This window comes from Nannospalax galili, unplaced genomic scaffold, assembly GCF_000622305.1.
Source record: "Nannospalax galili isolate Female #2095 unplaced genomic scaffold, S.galili_v1.0 scaffold265, whole genome shotgun sequence".
NCBI classification, from domain to species: domain Eukaryota; kingdom Metazoa; phylum Chordata; class Mammalia; order Rodentia; family Spalacidae; genus Nannospalax; species Nannospalax galili.
This window is the reverse complement of record NW_008353747.1, coordinates 69,640-90,243: the sequence shown is the minus strand read 5'-3', so window position 1 is coordinate 90,243 and position 20,604 is coordinate 69,640. Positions and strand designations below refer to the sequence as shown.

At 42.6% G+C, this 20,604-nt stretch overlaps 1 protein-coding gene and 1 non-coding gene across 3 annotated transcripts in view; both read right to left on the bottom strand.

The window, feature by feature from the left end:
• Ift46 (intraflagellar transport 46) overlaps positions 1-8,568 on the bottom strand; it is a 21,332-nt gene extending 12,764 nt beyond the window's left edge. Inside the window, exons 1-4 of one of the 2 annotated variants that reach the window (XM_008850881.3) lie at positions 8,374-8,568; positions 7,894-7,990; positions 4,195-4,274; positions 2,754-2,887 (exon numbers count right to left, since the gene is read on the bottom strand). In XM_008850881.3, the coding sequence (XP_008849103.1) occupies positions 2,754-2,887; positions 4,195-4,239 (179 nt within the window). In that variant the 5' untranslated portion in view covers positions 4,240-4,274; positions 7,894-7,990; positions 8,374-8,568. The other variant, XM_008850882.3, reaches the window with a different exon arrangement.
• Positions 8,569-11,006: 2,438 nt separating this feature from the next.
• LOC115067338 lies at positions 11,007-11,197 on the bottom strand. The gene has a single exon (XR_003846763.1). It is a non-coding gene; the product is annotated as a U2 spliceosomal RNA (small nuclear RNA).
• Positions 11,198-20,604: the final 9,407 nt, after the last annotated feature.

Genomic DNA, 20,604 nt, shown 5'->3' with positions numbered 1-20,604 from the left:
TCCAGATACAGGAAATCCAATGCCTTTTTCTGACCTCCTCAGACACTGCATAACACAGGTGCACTCACATACATGCAGGCAATACACTCATACATAAAATAAAATAAAATAAAAAAAAAAAAAGACAAGAGTCTTACTATGTAGTCCTGGCTGGCCTAAAACTCACTATATTGATTAGGCTGACCTTAAACTTAGAGATCTGTCTGTCTTTGCCTTCTGAGTGCTGGGATTAAAGGCATGCACCACCACACTCAGCCAGACATTGAATTTTTATGTGATGGAATTTTTTTTTTTTTGGTCTTTTTGAGATGCGGTCTCCCTGTAGCCCCAGCTGATCTGGAACTCATCATGCAGACCACGCTGGCCTTGAACTCACAGAGATCCACCTGCCTCTGCCTCCTGAGTGCTGAGATTAAAGGCATGTGCCACCAACCCAGCCATGTGATAGAATTTTTGAAGACTGTGGGGCTTTTAAAGTTGTCCTGTGTGATTTTATTTTTAATTATGTATATGTGTGTCTCTGTGTGAGTATATGCATATGTGTGCAGGTACCTGTGGAGGGCAGAAGAGAACATCAGATTCCCCTGGACCTGGAGTTACAGGGCTACATAGTGAGACCCAACCCTGTCTGTAAATAAACTAAATAAAAATAAAATTCAACAATTTTGTTAGAGATTGTTTGTGGTAGTTTAAATGAATCTCTCTCATAAGCTCCAAGTATTTGGACACTTGGTCCCCAGTTAGAGTGCTGTTTGGGGAGGTCATAGAACCTTTAGGGGGTATGGCCATGCTAGAGGAAGCTCAGCACTGGAGTGGGCTTTGAGAGTTAAGCCTTACTGGATTTCCAGTTTCTCTCTGCTTTCTGTGCCTGTTCTAGCCAACCCTGCTGCCATGCCTCCTCACCTCCTGCCATCATGGGCTCTAATCCCCCTGGAACGTAAGCCAAATACTCTTCCTTCTATAAGTTGCCTTGGTCATGGTGTACAGTGTTTTATCACAGCAACAGAAAAGTAACATATATATTTTTTTTAATGTAATTTATATATATTTAGACAGGGTCTTACTATTTAGCACTGGCTGGCCTTGAACTCAAAGAGATCCACCTGACTCTGCCTCTAAAATGCTGGGATTAAAGATGTACACCACCGTGCCTGGCCCTTTTTTTCTCTTTTCTTAAAGCTTGAGGGTCACTTTATCAGAGTTTAAGAGAAAAACAAACAGGTCAGGCAAGCTGTAAATATGGCAGCTGCCAGGACAGAGATGAGGAAGAAGAGAGAAAAGTCATGCCTTTGGAGTTGAGTCCAAAAAGCCGGCATGTTCAGCAATGGAGGTGTATAAGCAGCTGCAGAGAGGTGGGAGCATCGTCAGAGAGTGAGAAAGCCCAGAGTATCAGGGAAAGCATGCTCGGGCTTTGGGTTGGTATTTGAGAGAAGAAGGAAAATGAAAAGTCATGCTTTTTGAGTTAGAACCCAGCTAAGTGCTACATGCCAAAAACTTTGTAAGCAACTCCAAGACTATTCTTTTTGTTGTCTTTTTTAAAAAATATTTTATTATTTTTATTTTATGTGTATGAATGTATTGCCTGCATGTAAATGAGTATACCCATGTCGTGCAATGCCACAGCTTTGGATTCCCCTGGAACTGGAGTTAAGGACAGTTCGTAGCTGCCATGTGGGTGCTGGGAATCGAACCCAGGTCCTCTGCAAGAGCAGTGTTCTTAACCGCTGAGCCATCTCTCTAGCCCCTGTTGTCTTTTTTTAAGACAGGATATCACTATGTAGCCCTGGCTGGCCTGGAACTCACTACGTAGATCACGCTGGCCTCAAACTTACATGGATCCTCCTGCTTCTACCCTCTCAATGCTGGGATTACAGGCAACCCAGCAACCTCCCCTGGTTTAGAGACAGGCCTTAACTAGTGCACAGACAGCTGCCACATACTTTAACAACCAGATAGAATCCTACTGATTGGTACTCCATCATTTCTTCTAACAATAGTTTTACTGTACTTATTTTAAATTAAATTTTTAGTTTTTGTAACATTTATTTAAGTTGAAGGTCTTGCTATGTTGTCCAGGCCCACCTTGAACTCATAGACTCAAGAGATCCTCCTGCCAGGGTCTCCCAAGTAGCTGGAACTACAGGTGTGTGTGTCCCTAAATCTGGCTAGTATTTTATTTGTTTTACAGTTCTAGAGCTTGAACATATCTAGGCAAATACTGTGCCATCGAGCTATATCCCCAACCTAAGTGGGTCTTTAGAATACATGCTGATTATTACCTATAGGAGTGGGTCATGGCTCATTATAACAACAGGGTTGGAACAGAGTGAGATCTTTTTACTTCAGCATCATCCAAGAACACTTTGCCTTAACATGAGGTCCCTCAAACAAGATCTCTCCTGTGCAGAAAGCATCTCAGCCTAAAATTGAAATGTTATGTACCTATCCAGTTTGCCTCACTAAAGAGAAATGCATTTGATATACACAAATGTACTTCCTCTTTCCCAAAAAAGAGCTCCTTGAAGGCAGGGTCCATCTATTAGGTTGATCTACTGTAATCACAAATGTCTCAGGTAGTTTAAGTAATATCATAGGACTGGATGAGGTAATGAGGCCAGAAAGGAATGAAAACTCATATTTCTGGATTTCTGAGTGTGTGAAAATCCTGAAGAGAGGACATTAAAAGAGATGCTGCAATTTCTCTTCTAGCTAAGTCCTCCCAGCTGTCAACATGAAGGATGCTTTCTTCCTACCCCTCCAGAGGTGCTCCATGTTCTTCATCATCATCATCTTCATCAGAATCAGTTTCAGATGAGTCATCATCCTCATCATCATCATTTTCACTGAAGCCCCGCTGAGGTGTCAGCTGTGAGGTCTTCTTCTTCTCCTGGGCAGGAGAAGAGAAAGGTTTATATAAAGAAAAATAGAATGTGCATATACCCAGGTCTGTAACCACCAATACAGGCCATAGACTGCTGCCATCCAGACACCAGAAAGAAAGGTGGCACTCCGCCCAGGGGCATGAGAACCAATTGCTTAAAAGATCCTAAAAGCACAGCAGAAACTTTATCCAGACAGCCTCACCCCTAAAATTCAGGAAAAAGTAACAACATGAAATAACTCTTTTGGGAGAAAGGGAAGATGAAGTGGGGAAGACAAACTTTAGAGGCTCTTAGTACTCATAAAGATCATAGGGCAATCTAGCTTCTAATTTGCAAGAATTCCCAGATTAAGTTGCTGGAAAATATCAATAGAAGAAAGGAGCTCTGGTGACTATGGGGTTCCCAGTTTTGTTCAGTGGTATCTCCTTCATGGGGATTATCCAGTCTCCTCCCCTTCCCCTACAAGTTAAAGACAATGACTATACATTTTAGCTCAGTATCCTGAGGGGCTGGAGTTACAGGCAGTTGTGAACCACCCCAACATGGGTACTGGGAACCAAACTTGGGCTCTCTGCCAGAGCGGAATGTGTTCATAACTGCTGAACCATCTCTCTAGTCCCAGAATCTGTATTTTTAAAAACAAGCACCCTAGTTTTTGGGGTTTTTTTTTTTTGGTCTTTTTGAGACAGGGTCTCCCTGTAGCCCCAGCTGTCCTGGAACTCACTATATAGACCAGGCTGGCCTTGAACTCACAGGGATCCACCTATCTCTGCCTCCTGAGTGCTGGGATTAAAGTTGTGCGCCACCACACTGGCCTAGTTTTTTTTTTTAATTCAATTTTTCTTAAGAACTTCATACATGAGTACTGCATTTACATAATTTCTGCCCCTTTTTATTATTATTTTATATATATATATATGTATGTACACATAATCTACTGGGTCTATTTGGTGTTGCTTTTATGTACATGTGTCTAGATCCTAATTGATTCTTATGATCAGTAAATCTGAAACACCAACCCACATTAGATTAAATTCCTCGCAAAAAGTGAGCACTAATTTCAATGTTAGGTCAGGGATGGGCTCAATGATCAGCATGAGGGTCTGGGTTTGATCCCCAGCACTGGAAAGAAAAATAGCAGCTTCACTCCTGAAGAAAAGTCAGAATCAACCAAGACTGTACTCCTGATTTTCCTCCCTGAGCTCGAGGTCCTCAAACACTGGTGTTCAGGAAATGCTTCCTGATGACTCAGTGCCACCTCAAATGAACCACCCAGGGCAGACATTTCAAAGAAGCTGTGGTTTGTATTCACCTTGTTATTTTCCTCTTCGTATTCATCGCTGCTGTTGTTAGCCATAGTCTTGTTAGGAAGGCTGGAAGAACGAGGGAGACCTTGAAAAAAAGTCTTCCCGTTAGGTCACTGTTTAAATGACTCCAAAGACAAATGTCTTTATAATATTTTAACAAAGTCTACAAAAACATGAAAGAGGTGAGGCTGGAGAGATGGCTCAGTAGTTAAAACTCTTGCAAAGGACCTGGGTTCAAATCCTAGCATCCACAAGGTAGCTAACAACCCTCTGTAACTCTAGTTCCAGGGGCTCTGATGATACAGGTGCACTTACATACATGCAGACAATACACTCATAAATATAAAATAAAGGGGCTGGAGAGACAGCTCAGTGGTTAAGAACACCGGTTGTTCTTGCAGAAGACCCGGGTTCGAATCCCAGCACCCACATGGCAGCTAAGAACTGTCTGTAACTCCAGTCCCAGGGGATCCGGCAGCCTCTTCTATCACTCATACACATAAAATAAAAATAATATTATGATCAGTAAATCTGAAACACTGACCCACGTTACATTAAATTCCTCACAAAAAGTGAGCACTAATTTCAGTGTTGGGTCAGTGTATGCATGTATCGCCTGCATGTAGGTAAGTGCACCCATGTCGTGCAGTGCCCGCAGAGGACAGAAGAGGCTGTCAGATCCCCCAGGACTGGAGTTAAGGATAGTTGTTAGCTGCCATGTGGGTGCTGGGATTGAACCCAGGTCTTCTGGAAGAACAACCAGTGTTCTTAGCTGCTGAGCCATCTCTCCAGGCCCCTAAAATTTTTTTTTAAAGTTAAAAAAAATAATAAATAAAACAAAAGACATGAAGGAGGGGCCAACAAGATGGTTCAGTGGATAAAAGTGCTTGCCATGGAAGCCTGACCACCTGAGTTCAATCCCTGACCCCAAGTGGAAGGAGAGAAGTGATTCCTAAAAGCTGTCCTCTGACCTCCACTTGTGCCCACACTCACAAACATCACACACACACACACCACATACACAATAATAATGATAAATAAAATTTAAAAAGAACATGAAGGGAAGATAGACTAAATTCTAGTCATGGCTCTATCCTTGAGATATAGTTACAAGTATTTCATGCTGAAGGCCTTGGGCTAGATATTAAACTTATCAATTACCTACAATTATATAAAGAGAAAGTTGAAATGTCCCATGGGTGAAATGAGATGTGTAATTAGTAAAGTGAAGAGTGCTGGGTTTGGGGCTGGAGAGATGGGTCAGTGGTTAAGAGCACTGGCTGCTCTTGCAAAGGACTCAAACTTGGTTCCCAGCCCCCCATGGCAGCTAACTATCAATAACTCCAGTTCCAGGGCATCCAATGGCCTCTTCCAGCCTCCATAGGCATTGTTTTGAGACGGGCCAGCCTGTCTCAATACAAAATAAGAAAATGCGGGCTGCAGAGATGGCTCAGCGGTTAAGAACACTGACTGTTCTTGCAGAAGACCCAGGTTCAAATCCCAGCACCCACATGGCAACTAACAACTGTCCGTAACTCCAGGCCCAGGGGATCTGACAGCCTCTTCTGATCTCCATGGGTAGTGCACTTACCTCCATGCAGACAATACACTCATACACATAAAATAAAAATAATAAAGTTTAAAAAAAACACCAAAAAAAGAAAATCTCCATAAAATAGAATAAAACTGTGCTACATACTGTAGCATGGATGAACCTTGAACCATGCTTACATGACATAAGCCAGCCACAAATGGACAATATGGTATGAGTTCATGTACAAAGTGCCCCTAATGGGCAAATTCACAGAGGCAAAGTATTACCAGGGACTGGAATTAAGTGGGAATCCAGAGATATTGTTTAACAGGCACTCTGCTGAAATGATGAGGCAATTCTGGAAGTAATGGTGACCATTATCCCACACCATGAATGTACTTAATGCCATTTAATTATACATTTTAAACAGCAGATTCTATACTATGTATATTTTACCACAATAAACAAAAATCTCCGAGTATCATCTTTGATTCCTAACTCAGGACTCAAATCTAGCATAGACCAATCTTAATGGTTCTATAACAATTTATTTTATATTTGTATCTTGTCTCTATTTTCAACTTCCTCACCAGTCCAAACCACTATCATTTTAACTCAGCCACTGCCTCAGTACTTCCATTCACCACTTTCACCTTCGTACTTCTATTTTTTTTTTTTTTTTTGGTTTTTTTGAGACAGGTTTCCCCTGTACCCAAAGCTGTCCTGGAACTCGCTATGTAGCCCGGGCTGGCCTTGAACTCACAGAGACCCCCCTGCCTCTGCCTCCCAAGTGCTGGGACTAAAGGCGTGCATCACCAGACCAGTTTGTACTTCTCATTTATTTTTATTTTTTTCATTTTATGTGTATGCGTGTGTTGCCTGCATGTAGGTCAGTGCACCCGTGTCGTGCAATGCCCAGAGGTCAGAAGAGGCTGTTGGATCCCCTGGGACTGGAGTTACGGACAATTGTTAGCTGCCGTGTGGGTGCTGGGATTCGAACCCAGGTCTTCTGCAAGAACAACCAGTGTTCTTAACCACTGAGCCATCTCTCCAACCCATGTACTACTCCTTTTAAAAAAAATAATTTTATGTGTATGAATGTTTTGTTTGCATGTAAGCAAGTGCACCACATGCATGCAGTGCTCACACAAGTCAAAAGAGGGCATCGGATCCACTGGAACTGGAGTTAAGAATGAGTTTTAGCCATTTTGTGGGTGCTGGAAACCAAACTCAGATCCTCTTGAAGAACAGTAAGTGCTATTAACTTTTCAATGCATTCTGCACATAACAGCAACACAAGCCTCCAAAACTCTGCTTGTTTTGTCTCCAGCCTCCCTCTCGGATCTGACCATAACACATTCCTCTCTCCCATATACTGGTCTTTTTTCCTGAGTCTTCCCTGGTCACAAATAAATCCCCTTCCTCACCACTATTTTCCATAGCAGCAAACAATTTGCTTCCAACAATGCACACCTGGCACCTGTAATTAAGCCTGTTTATTCACTGGTCATCTTCCATGATTACAAGAATCAGGGTTGCAGGGACATGTCTTTTGCTTACTATTGTATTACCCAGTGCTGGCATGACACTTAGCATTCAAAAATACTAGTTGAATAAATAAATATGCTGATCTAGCACATGCAAGCCACCTACTTCTTCTAATCATACCTGGCTGAGATTATGGTTGGGGTAGCACATCAAGGATAGGTTATGAAGCATCCTGATAAATTAAAAACAGAAACACAGCCGGGTGTGGTAGCACAGCCTTTAATCCCAGCACTCAAGAGGCTGAGAGGCAGGCAGATCTCTGAGTTCAAAGCCAGCCTGGTCTACATAGCCAGTTCAAGGCCAGCCAGGGCTAAAAGTGAGACCTTTTCTCAAAAAACAAAACCACAAAAACAGAGTGAACCTGTGGCAGAATATATACAGAGCAGCAACACGAAGTAAAAGGTGAGAGGGGTGAGTTCCAGCTGAAAGAAGATCCTGTAATCAATCAGCTAAACTGTTCCCTCCTTAACTAGTTAGGAAACAAAATCAATGGTAAGAACTTGACTCTCAAAGTCACTGCTTGCTGTTAAGGTCTAGGAGCCCACTGAACAAGAACATGAATCCATCCTGCCCTGTTGCCTTGGGAAGCATCTCCCTTCTTTTGTCCTCATTGTCCTCTTACCTGGATGTCTTGGGGCTGGAGAACTAATACTTGCAACCTCTTCAGAGTCGTTTATCTCTAGACGTTCATCATATGCCTGGTTCTCGACAATTCTAGTCTAAACAAAAGGAGATATAATTACATAGCTCCCATCATGAGGCACACATTAAGTACTCCTCCCAGAGACGCATCCAGATTTACAGAAAATCTTCACCCCCACGCAAGCTTTCCTTAAGGAAGGCTTCCTGACCCCAGGTCAAGCAGCTAACCCTTCGTTTCAAACCTTATTTAGCAATTGCAAATTCCAGTCTGCTGGCCCAGTTCAACAAATCCCAAAGCATCATCTCCACCTCCACCCGTTACAGATCGGATCCCACAAGTTTCCTGGGGAGTGGGGGAGCCGGGATAGTTGGAGGGAAGAAGGAAGGACAGCTGTCATGGGAACGGGAAAGCGGAGGGACGAAGGGACGAGAGAAGTCCTCTCAGGAGAGCCCGGAAAACCTGTAGCTCCTCTGAATCCGTTTCCTCTATCTGGAAAGAACCCCAGCCTAGGACTGGGGTCTCACTCTCAGGCCAGGCCACTTCAGGGACCCTACGTGCAACAAGCCGCCTGTGGTCAGTCACCAGGCATTAAGAAATTTAAAAAAACAGAACGCGGGACTATCGCGAGACTTTGCGTTCCTAAGACGAGACTTCATCTGGCCGCCAGCTCGGCCTCTAGCACCCTGGTGGAAGGAGCGATGAGGCGGACTTGAAAGGGATAGAGCGGCCCTGGGTGCCTGCTTGCCTGTGGTTTCCTTAACTGTGTCGCTTGCGGCATCTAGTGGCCTAAAGTGGTAGGGCCGGCTGAATTTCTACCCTCCAATCGGAAGCCTTGTCAATTTCTGTGTCACCTCAAATGCAAGGATCACTGGCATGCAATTTCTCCTAGATAAGTCTAATCAGAACTTAGATACTCTCCAGGGAAAAGTCCAAGCACTTTAAAAAGTCCTTTTATAGCATCTGTAACTCCACTGTAGCCTTTTCCTGCACGATGCCCTTTATTACATGGGCAATACTTACACTGTTCTTCCTTCATCTGAGATTTGGATTTAACTGTGCTCTGTATTTTTACTTGCTTAAGAACTGTGAGCCTGGCATCGTGGTGCAGGGCTATAATCCTAGCACTTTAGAAGGTGGAGGCAGGAGGATCAGAAGTTCCAGTTCAGCCTCTGCTATAGGGTGAGTTTGAAGCCAACCTGGGCTATTGAGATCCTCTCTCAAAAACCCAACAACAAAAAAGACAATTATTTTTAAAAAAACAATGTACATTTATTCGTCAGCAATGATACGTTTTAGAATTAAAACACACAATTAAAAAAGCAAATTTCGGGCTGGAGAGATGGCTCAGCAGTTAAGAACATTGACTGCTTTTGCAGAGGACCTGGGTTTGATTCCCAGTACTCACATGGTGGCTAACAACAGTTCCTGCCCCTGCCTCCCAGGTGCTGGGATCACAGGCTAGAGCCATCACACCCAGCTCATTAGCATGCTTTTTTTTTTTTTTTTTTTTTTTTTTTTTTTTTTTTTTGGTCTTTTTGAGACAGGGTTTCCCTGTGGCCCCAGCTGTCCTGAAACTCACTATGTAGACCAGGCTGGCCTTAAGCTCACAGAGATCTGCCTGCCTCTGCCTCCCTAGTGCTGGGATTAAAGGCATGCACCACCATGCCCGGCTAGCATGCTTTTTTAATTCTTATTTTTTTTATTTTATGTGTATGAGTCTTCTGCCTGTAAGTGCACCATGTTGTGTAATGCCCATGGAGGCCAGAAGAGGATGCCTGATGCCCTGGAACTGGAGTTACAGATGATTGTTAGCTACCATGTATGGTGCTGGGAATCAAACCTGGGTCCTCTGCAAGAGCAGCCAGTGCTCTAACCACCTCTAATTGCCTCAGTTCCATTAGTATGCTTTTTGTCTTTAACTTTTTGTTTTATTATTATGGGAAGGAGACATGTGTTACAGCATGCTTGTGAAGGTTAGAGGACAACTTTATGCAGTTGGTTCTTTTCCTTTTACCTGTATGTAGATTTCTGGGATCAAACATAGGTTCTTCGGATCAGCAGGCTTGCATCTGCTGGCTACAAATGGACTTTACCCATCATTGAGCCATCTCACCAGTCCTGACTGTGATCTTCTTTAAGGCAGAGTCTGTGTCTAATTTTAAAATTCTTGCTGGTGCCATTAAGTTGCATAAATTAGTCCTTTGAAGATGCCTACTGGAAGCCAGGCATGGTGGTACAGGCCTATAATCCTGGTACTTGGAAGGTGGAAGCAGGAGGCCAGTCTGGCTTGCATGAGACCCTATCTCTCAAAAAGTAAAATACAAGAATGAAAAACTGGGCGTGGTGATGCACACCTTTAATCCCAGCACTTGGGAGGCAGAAGCAGGCAGATCTCTGTGAGTTCAAGGCCAGCCTGGTCTACATAGTGGGTTCCAGGACAGCTGGGGTTACAGGGAGACCCTGCTAGGTAAGAGTACTTAACCTAGCATCACAAGGCCCTGGGTTGAGTACTGGAAAAACCTCTCTCTCTCCTCTCTCTCTCTCTCTCTCTCTCTCTCTCTCTCTCTCTCACACACACACACACACACACACACACACACACATAAAATGGTCATTGGATCATTGGATGAATCAAAGAATGAGTGAATGAAAATGTAATGAGTAAATAAGACTACAGATATAACAATAACTGATTTGGGGAGTCAAGGATAGAGAAGCATACAGAATAATCAAAGAAATTCAACCATGAAAACAATGAAAATGACCTTAAAAAGAAAGCTGGTGCCACATACCTGCAATCCCAACTCAGGAGACTGAGACAGGAGGACCTCCAGTTTGGGGTCAGCCTGGGCTACACAGGAAGACCTTGTCTAAATAAATAAACAGGAAGCCAGGCATGGTGGTGCATGCCTGTGGTCCCAGCACTTGGGAGGCAGAGGCAGGTGGATCTCTGTGAGTTCAAGGCCAGCCTGGTCTACATAGTGAGTTCCAGGTCAGTTGGGTCTTACAAGGAGACCCTGTTTCAAAAAAAGACCAAAAAAAATTAAAAATGAACAGGAATGTAAAAAAGAAAAATAAGACAATAAGAGATACTTTTTTTAACCATTCCTGGAGGTACTACAATACCAAGTTGATGTGTGGAGTGGACGGAGCAAGCTCCTATTCCAACTCCTAGTTCCAAAAATCCATCTAATATATTGTCCTCGGATAGAAGATGTATCAGATATTAAACTGGTAAGAACAGATACTACACTTGATCTTAGCCAAAAGGCTGAAAAGCAATGAGATACTTTTTTTTTTTTTTTGGTCTTTTTGAGACAGGGTCTCCCTGTAGCCCCAGCTGGAACTCACTATGTAGACCAAGCTGGCCTTGAACTCACAGAGATCCACCTGCCTCTGCCTCCCAAGTGCTGGGATTAAAAAACAGATTTATGGGGTTGGAGAGATAGCTCAGTTAAGAACAGTGGCTGGTCTTGCAGAAGACCCAGGTTCGAATCCCAGCACCCACATGGCAGCTAACAACTGTCTGTAACTCCAGTTCCAGGGAATCCGACAGCCTCTTCTGACCTCCGCGGGCATTGCACAACATGGGTGCATTTACCTACATGCAGACAATACACACATACACATAAAATGAAAAATAATAAATAAAATTAAAAAGATTTATTAAGCCAGGTGTGGTGGTGCATGCCTTTAATCCCAGCACTTGGGAGGCAGAGGCAGGCAGACCTCTGTGAGTTCAAGGCCAGCTGGGGCTGCAGGGAGGCCCTATCTCAAAAAAAAAAAAAAAAAAACAAACCCAAAAAACTCAAAACAAAGCAACAACAAAAAACAGATTTATTGATAACTAAAAATTACACAGATTTATGGGACATCATGTGATATTCCATAAATGTATATAAATATTCATATCAGAGTAAGCATTTCTATCTCCTCAAATACATTTTTTTCTTATTTGAGACATTGTATACCCCTGGCTGGCCTGGAACTCACTATGTAGACCAGACTGGCCTGGAACTCGCAGAGATCTGCCTGCTTCTGCCTCCCAAGTGCTGGGATTACAAGTGTGCACCACCAATATTTATCATTTCTTTGTGGTTAGAATTTTTATCAGTCCTTTTTTTCTAGCTTTTTCTAAATATATAGTACATAATATTATGGTTTTTCCACAGTCAACTTTCCTGTGCAATAGCATACCAGTGTGTATTTCTACAAACTTTACCACAGTATCTGCTGATCTGTCTTTCTCTCTTCCTGCCTCTGTTTTCCCCAGCTTCTGGTAACTACTCCATGGTCAACTTTTCTGAGATCAATTGCTTTCGAATCCCAGTATGAATAAGTTCATATGGTATCTGTATTTCCGTTTTTTGTTTGTTTGTTTGGTTTGTTTTTTTATTTCATCTTCTTTGTTCTTTTGATACAGGGGGTGGAGGGGATCTCATTATGTAGCCTAGGCTTGCCTGGAGCTGGCTATGTAGACTAGGCTGGCCTCTAACTCACAGAGATCTTTCTGTTCCTGTCTCTGCCTCCTGAGAGCTGGTAAATGTGGGTGTCACCTGACTCTATTTTTGTTTTGAGACAGGGAGCCTCAGTTGGCCTCCAACTCAATATATAGCTGAGAATGGCCTTGAACTCTCGATTCTCTTTCCTCCACTTCCCAAGTACTTGGATCACAGGACATGCCTGTCACCATACCTGACTTTGTGTATGACCTTGAAAACTTTTTACAGAATGTTCTCTAGTTCCATCTATGTTATAGAAAATAACAGCATCTCATTCTTTTTATTGAGTGTGTGTATTGTATTTTACTTTATCCATTCATCAGTTGATAGGCACAGGTTGGTTTCATTTTTTGGCTACTAACACACACCACTTTTGAAACTTCAAGTAGAAAATGTAACTCCCTGTAATCCCAGCATTTGGAGGCAAAGGTAGGAGGATTGTGAGGTTGAGGCCAGTCTGGGCTGTACAGCAAGACCTTGTCTCAGAGAAAGACAAATATGGGCTGGCAGGATGGCTCAGTCAGTAAAGATGCCTGCCACCAAGTCAGAGACCAGAATTGGATCCCTGGGACCTATATGATGGAAATAGAGAACTGACTACCACAAGTTGCCCTCTGGCTTACACAAACAAACAAACAGACAAATGTAATAATCAAAGGGCTGGAGAGGTGGCTTAGTGGTTGAGTGCATACTGCAGCCAGGCATGGTGGCCCACGCCTTTAGTTCCAGCCCTTGGGAGGCAGAGGCAGGCATATCTCTGTGAGTTCAAGACCAGGTCAGCTGGGGCTACAGGGAGACTCTGTCTCAAAAAGGCCAAAAAGAAAAGAAAACAAAAAGAAAAAAGAGTGCATACTGGTCTTACAGAAGGACTAAGTTTGGTTCCCAGCACTCACCTCAAGCGACACAACTGCCTGCAACTCCAGCTCTGGATGACCCAATGCCCTCTTCTGAACTCTTTGAGCACCTGCACTCATTTGCATACCATACACAGACACACAAATGAACATAATTTAAAATTATTTTGTAAAGATTATTTTATTATTTTAAATTTATGTTTATGTGTGAGTGTCTGCTATGTGTGTGCAGATGCCTGCAGAGGCCAGAGGAAAGCACTGGATCTCTTGAAACTGAAGTTACAGGCAGTTATAAGTCACCTGATGTGGGTGCTGGGATCCAAACTCAGATCCTCTGGAAAAGCAGCAAGTGCTCTTAGCCTCTGAGTCATCTCTCCGGACCCTAAAATAAATATTTTTTAATTTATTTTTATTTTATGTATATGTATGTATTGTTTGCATGTATGTAAGTGCACCCATGTCGTGCAATGCCCATGGTGGACAAGAGGCTGTTGGATCCCCTAGAACTGGAGTTACAGACAGTTGCCATGTGGGTGCTGGGATTCAAACCTGGGTCTTCTGCAGCCCGTGTTAACTTCTGAGCCATCTCTCCAGTCCCAGTATTTTTTTTGTGTATTGCCCAAACGTAGGTGAGTGCACCTGTGTCGTGCAATGCCGGCGGAGGTCTGAAGAGGTGGTCGGATCCCCTGGAACTGGAGTTACAGACAGTTGTTAGCTGCCATGTGGGTGCCGGGAATCAAGCTCGGGTCCTCTGCAAGAGCAGTCAGTGCTCTCAATCGCTGAGCCATCTCTCCAGCCCCTCCAGTCCCAATATTTTTTAAAAGTTAAAGCAAGCAGGGCGTGGTGGCTCACGCCTTTAGTCCCAGCACTTGGGAGGTAGAGGCAGGCAGATCTTTGTGAGTTTGAGGCCAGCCTGGTCTACATAGTGAGTTCCAGGACAGCTGGGGCTCCAAGGAGACCCTGTCTCAAAAAAAAAAAAAAAAAAAAAAAAAATAAAAAAAAAAAAAAAAAATAAAAAAAAAAAAACACACCAATTAAAAAAAAAAAAAAAAGTTAAAACAAACAAAGCATCCAGGTGATGGGGAGGCTGAGGGAGGTGGGGCTCTTGAGTTCCAAGCCAGTTTGGTCTACATAGCAAGTTCCAGGCCAGCCAGGGCTACATAGTGAGACTCTTACTCAAAAAAAAAAAAAAAAAAAACCCACAAAAAATAACAACAAAACAAAATAAAATGGCTATAGATATAGTTCAGTGTTGGAATATTTAGGTTCTATCCTTAGCACCATTCCCAAATAAATATTTTAAGTGGAATTTCAATTTTTGTTTTACTGTTGTGATGTGTTATTGTCCATTATAATACTTATAAATTATTGAGCAATCACTATGAGGAGCATTTAGCTTATTTTCTATTCTCTAACTTCACAAATTTATGAATAAGACTTCCTTCAAGTTTAAAGGTTAGTGATTGAGGCTTAGAGAGGTATAGTAACTTGCCTGGTAACTCACGTAGTAAGTGCTGAAAGGAGTCAAACACAGGTCAGTCTGATAACTCTCTTTCATTCATTATAATACAGGGCTTCTAAGACTCTCCTTGCAAAGTATGCTTGTAAACATGCCTTTTCTTTTCAGGGGTAGAGGAAAGGTGGGAGGGATGGTGGTGAGACAGGGTCTCATGCTAGGGTTATAAGTGTGGACCACCATGTCCAGTTGATGGGGTGCCTTTGCATGCTAGGCTATCTCTCTACCAACTGAACTATATCCCAGTCTTCCCAGAATGTGTTTTCTCCTTTAGTTTCCATTTATGTCAAATTTCTAAGAAACAAGCATCCATGTGTCTTTGCTGAGCTTCTGAGGTCCATACTGAAGGCTCTGGAGGCTGCTGAAATAAGGTAATAATTGCAAGCCGGGCATTGTGGCACACGCCTTTAATCCCAGTACTCAGGAGGCAGAGGCAGGCAGATCTCTGTAAGTTTAAGGCCAGCCTGGTCTGCATAGTGAGTTCCAGGACAGCTGGAGCTACAGGGAGACCCTGTCTCAAAAAGACAAAATAAGAAGAAGAAGAAGAATTGCAAACAAGATTTTAACTTTGAAAAAAACGTTGTCTTAAAATATGTGTGATTTTTGTAACAAAAATAAAAATACAAACCAGGAGTGATGGTGGTACATGCATATAATCCTGCCATTCAAGAGGCTGAGACTGGAGGATCATAAATTCAAGAGGACCACCAAGGTACCTTCACTACAGCATGTAGCAAGTTCTGTGCCAGCCTCTGGATACACTGTAAGACCTTGCCTCAAAGAACAATCAAGCAGGGGCTGTAGAGATGACTCAGCCATTAAGAGCACTGGTTACTCTTACAGAGGACCTGGGTTTGGTTCCCAGCACCAAAGTGCTAACAGTCATCTTTAACTTCAGTTCCAGGGGATCTGACACCCTCTGCTGGCCTCCTTGGGCATTTCACATATTGGTGCACTTACATACATGCAGACAAAACACTCATACACATAAAATAAAAATGAAAACAAGCAAAAACCCCCACAATACCACCACATAAATTTGGCATATATACTTCCAAAGATGCAAAGTTTTAAAATATTGGGTCATTTCATTGGGATAGAATTGATAAGGATAGGGGTGAGAAGTTGGAGATGCAGTGCTCAAAGGTCCAGGTTCTCACACTGAGCAGTTGAACAACAAATCCTGACTTCTCTACCTTCTAGCTATGAGACCTTTAGTAAGACAAATTTTCTTTGGGTCTTGATTTCCTCACAGGTAAAATGGAGCTAATAATGGTACCTACTTCAGAAAATTTTTGTAAGGACTAATTGTGGATTTTTGTAAGGACTAATTGTGGGAGTTTTTTTTTTTTTAACTTTTATCACACTTATTTTTATGCTCAATTTATTTCCGTGCCTTAAGTTTTTGTTTCTTCAGTTTCTGAGATCTCTTATTCTTTGGTGCAACCTCCTCTTCAGGCTTAGGAACAATTTGTTCCTTTTCAATAAGGATCATTTCAATGTGACAGGGGGAACTCATGGATGGGTTAGTTTGACCATGAGCTCTGTAAATTCTGTGGCACATCTTGGATGATTTGTTCACCTAGACATGCTCAACGAGCAGAGAGTCTATATCTAAACCCTTAAGTCTAGCATTACTCTCTGCATTTTTAAGCATGTGCAGCAAAAATTCAGCATTCTTTTTGGGCCACTGACCCTATGTCCAGCCCCACTGTATGATCAACTCCACCGTTACACTGCCAGAATGGCACACATTGCTTCTTTAAAGTGACATCTTTCAGACACTTGGTGGCTTTTCAGATATGCATACCCTTGATGGCCTGGGCAGTTTCATGTGTGTTCTTAAAGTGAACACAAAGATTGAAACCTCTTGATTTGCATGATTTTGTAGGGTTTACTGGGTCAAGAGAGTAGTGAACTATTTTCACAGGTCACCTGGAAGGGAACACATCCTAATTATCAGCCAGTAATTAATACCATTTAAACACGTTATTAAATACTACCAACAGCTGCTCAGAGAATCATTGTTTTCATGGTGATTGTTTCTGTTTTTGAGGTATGGTCTATATGGCCCTGGCTGATCTGGAATTTGCTATATAAGCCAGGCTGGCCTCAAACTCAGAGAGCTGCCTGCTTCTGATTCCCAAGTGCTGGAATTAAAGGCATATACCATGTTCAGCTTTAAGAATTAATTGAGATATTCTGCATGTTAACCTTGTACCTTATAAGTGGTCAATAAATGTCAGGGAATGCACAAAAGATAGAGACGCAATGTGTTTAATGAGAAAAGCTGAATTTGAATCCTGGCTCTACTGATTACTGACTGTAAGTTTGGCCAAGTGCTTAACTTCTTTGATCTTTAATGTCTTTATTGAATTGTTGTCAAGGATTAAAGATAACATGTGTAAGGTTGGGGGTATAGGTCAGTTGGCAGAATGCTTGCCTAGCATGTGTAAAGCCCTGAAACAGATCCCCAGCACCCCCAAACCAGGCATGGAAATGCATGCCTGTAATCTCAGAACAAGGGAGGTAGAGACAGGTGGATCAGGAATTAAAAGTCATCCTCTGGATACATAGTGAGTTTGAGGCCAGCCTGGACTACATGAGACCCTGTCTCAAACAAATAAAAAACAAAACAAAACAAAAAATCTGAAACGATTTGAAGGCTAGATTTGAGGGTTTTTTGTTTGTTTGTTTGTTTGTTTTTAAGGCAGGGATTCATATATTTCAGGATGGCCTTGAATTTTTTATGTAGTTGATGATGACCTTGAACTCCTGATCTTCCTGCAGACTCTAGTTCCTAAGTGCTGGGTTTACAGGTGTGTGCCACCATTCCCAATTTTATGTGATGCTGGGGGTCGAACCCAAAGCTTTGTGCATGCTAGGCAAGCACTCTACCCACTCAGCCATGTCTCCAGCCCCTGAGATCTAAATCTATCATATACTGGTCTAGAAACTTCAGGTAAATTACATAAACATATCATCATTTTATTCATATACAAAATGGACAAATAGACATAAGCACAGTAACTGCCCATGGATGGCTTTTGTTGGTTTTTGTATTAGTTTTTGGTTCTGGGTATGGAGCCCAGGCTCTTGAGCATGCTAGGTAAGCACTTGAACCCTGAGCTACATCCATAAACTAAACATTTTCTTTCACTTTTTTTCCTTTTTTTTTTTTTTTTTTTCTTTTTCGGTCTTTTTGAGACAGGGTCTCCCTGTAGTCCCTAAGCTGTCCTGGAACTCACTATGTAGACCAGGCTGGCCTTGAACTCACAAAGATCAACCTGCCTCTCCCAAGTGCTGGGATTAAAGGTGGGCGCCACCACACCTGGCTCTTTTACTTTTTTAAAAGCTCTATTTGGGTCTACAGGACTGAAGAGATGGCTCAGCAGTTAATAGCACTGCTCTTGTAGAGGACTGGGTTTCATTCCCAGAACCCACATTGTAGCTAACTACTGTCTGTAACTCCAGTTCCAGGGGATCCTATTCCCTCTTCTGATCTCTGTGGGTACTACACGATGTGAGTGCACTTACACACATGCAGACAATACACTCATACACATAAAATAAAAATATTTTTTAAAAATCTACTTGGGTATATAGAAATGACTCAAAGGTTAAGAGCACTTGCTGCTCTTGCAGAGAGCCTAGGTTCAGTTCCCAGCACTCATATGGCAACTCATAACTATCTGTAACTCCAGTTCCAGGGTATCTAAATGGCCTCTTCTGCTTCTGTGGGTACTTCATGCACACGGTACACACACACACACACATACACGCACACACATAGACATAACATAAAATCTTTTAAAACTTATTTAGGGGCTGGAGACATGGCTCAGTGGTTAAGAACACTGACTATTCTTACAGAAGACCCAGATTCAAATCCCAGCACCCACATGGCAGCTAACAACTGTCCATAACTCCAGTTCCAGGGGATCCAACAGCCTCTTCTGACCTCCTCGGGCATTGCATGGCACGGGTGCCCTTACCTACATGCAGGCATAACACTCATACACATAAAATAAAAATAATAAAACATTGCCGGGCGTGGTGGCACACACCTTTAATCCCAGCACTCAGGAGGCAGAGGCAGTCGGATTTCTGTAAGTTAATAAATAAATAAATAAATAAATAAATAAATAAATAAATAAATAAAACATTAAAAAATAATTATTGTGTGTGTGTGTAAGTGTGATGCATGTATGTTGGAATGTGCACCATGGCGCACGTATGGAAGTCAGAGGACAAGTTTGTGGAGTTGATTCTTCTACCTTTATATTTCAAAACTGAACTCAGGTCTCCAGACTGTTGCAGCAAGTGCCTTTACCCCGACCATATCACTGACCCCATATTTTCTGTTTCTCTTCCTTCCTTCCTTCTTGACACTCTTGGGGTGTTTTTTGTTTGTTTGTTTTTGTGGGTTTTTTTTTTTTTTTTTGGTCTTTTTGAGACAGGGTCTCTCTGTAGCCCCAGCTGTCCTGGAACTCACTATGTAGACCAGGCTGGCCTTGAACTCACAGGGATCCACCTGCCTCTGCCTTGCGCCACCACGCCTGGCTGTTTTTGTTTTTTTAAACAGAGTCTCTAGCCCAGGCTGGCTTCAAACTATGTAGCTAAGGATGACCTTGAACTTTATTCACTTGAACTTGATTCACTTGTTTCTATCTCCCAAATTCTGGGATTACAGGCATTTGCCACCACAAGAGGTTTATGCAGTGCTGGAGATCAATCTCCTTAGGCCTAACCTCACTTTTTTTTTTTGTTAAAATACACAGTTTCATACAGAAAAATTCATTTTAAGGCAGTTGACATTGAGACGTTTTCACATGCATTTCTAATCTCTAGATAATGACTATCACTGGTCACAGTCGCTTACTTTCTGAGTTCCTTGGCATCTGAGCATGAATATAAACTCGTCAGATAGACAGCCTTCCTCTCCCACTAGAGCCTCCATACTCTGCCATCCCTGCCACTGTCCACTGTGTTGTCAGCACCCCCATCTATTCCCCCCTATCTGCCCTTCTGGTAAATCTAGTCAGCCAGAGGTCCCTGTTCCAGGAGGATCAGCTGTTCCTCATCTACGGCAATCCATTGTCAGTATTCCTTTGGATAGAATTGGGGTCTGCTGTTCATTTTTCCAGTAGTATGTTGGGTTACTATCTGGAAGAGCCTTTATCCATCCTGGCCAACAACTCGACTGAAGGTATTGCCTGTCTGGCTTTGCTGTTTGTCAAGTAACTTTTAGCTATATATATGTATGCTCTTATGAAATTATATTGGCCCCTTTAATCTTTGGTTATACTTCCCTTTTGGGTGTTTAAGGACATGCAATTGGCGCAGATAAACTGATTTGTTTTTACTCTTGAGGTCGTTTGAGGATCTGTTCCTCAGGGGTCCCATGGGCTTGGGAGGAGCCCCTGGCTCCTTTCTTTTACCAGTTCCATCTATGTGAAGATAAGTCAAAGGTCCTGCTCAACCATTGTTGGCTTCTCTTGGAAGCATGGAGGAAATGATTCCTGTGTTGACCCTCCTCTTTATAGACTGGACACTGCTAACCTCACTTTTAAAAGATGATGTAATTCACAAACCTTAAAAACTCATCCTTTAGGGGTCAGGCGAAGTGGTGCATACCTTTAATCCCAGCACTCAGGAGGCAGAGGTAGGCAGATCTCTGTGTGAGTTCGAGGCCAGCCTGGTCTACAAAGTGAGTTCCAGGACAGCTGGGGCTACAGAGAGACCCTGTCTCAAAAAAAGACAAAAAAAAAAAAAGAGTAAGATTTAATTTATGTGTATTTGGGGGTGGGCGGCTCTG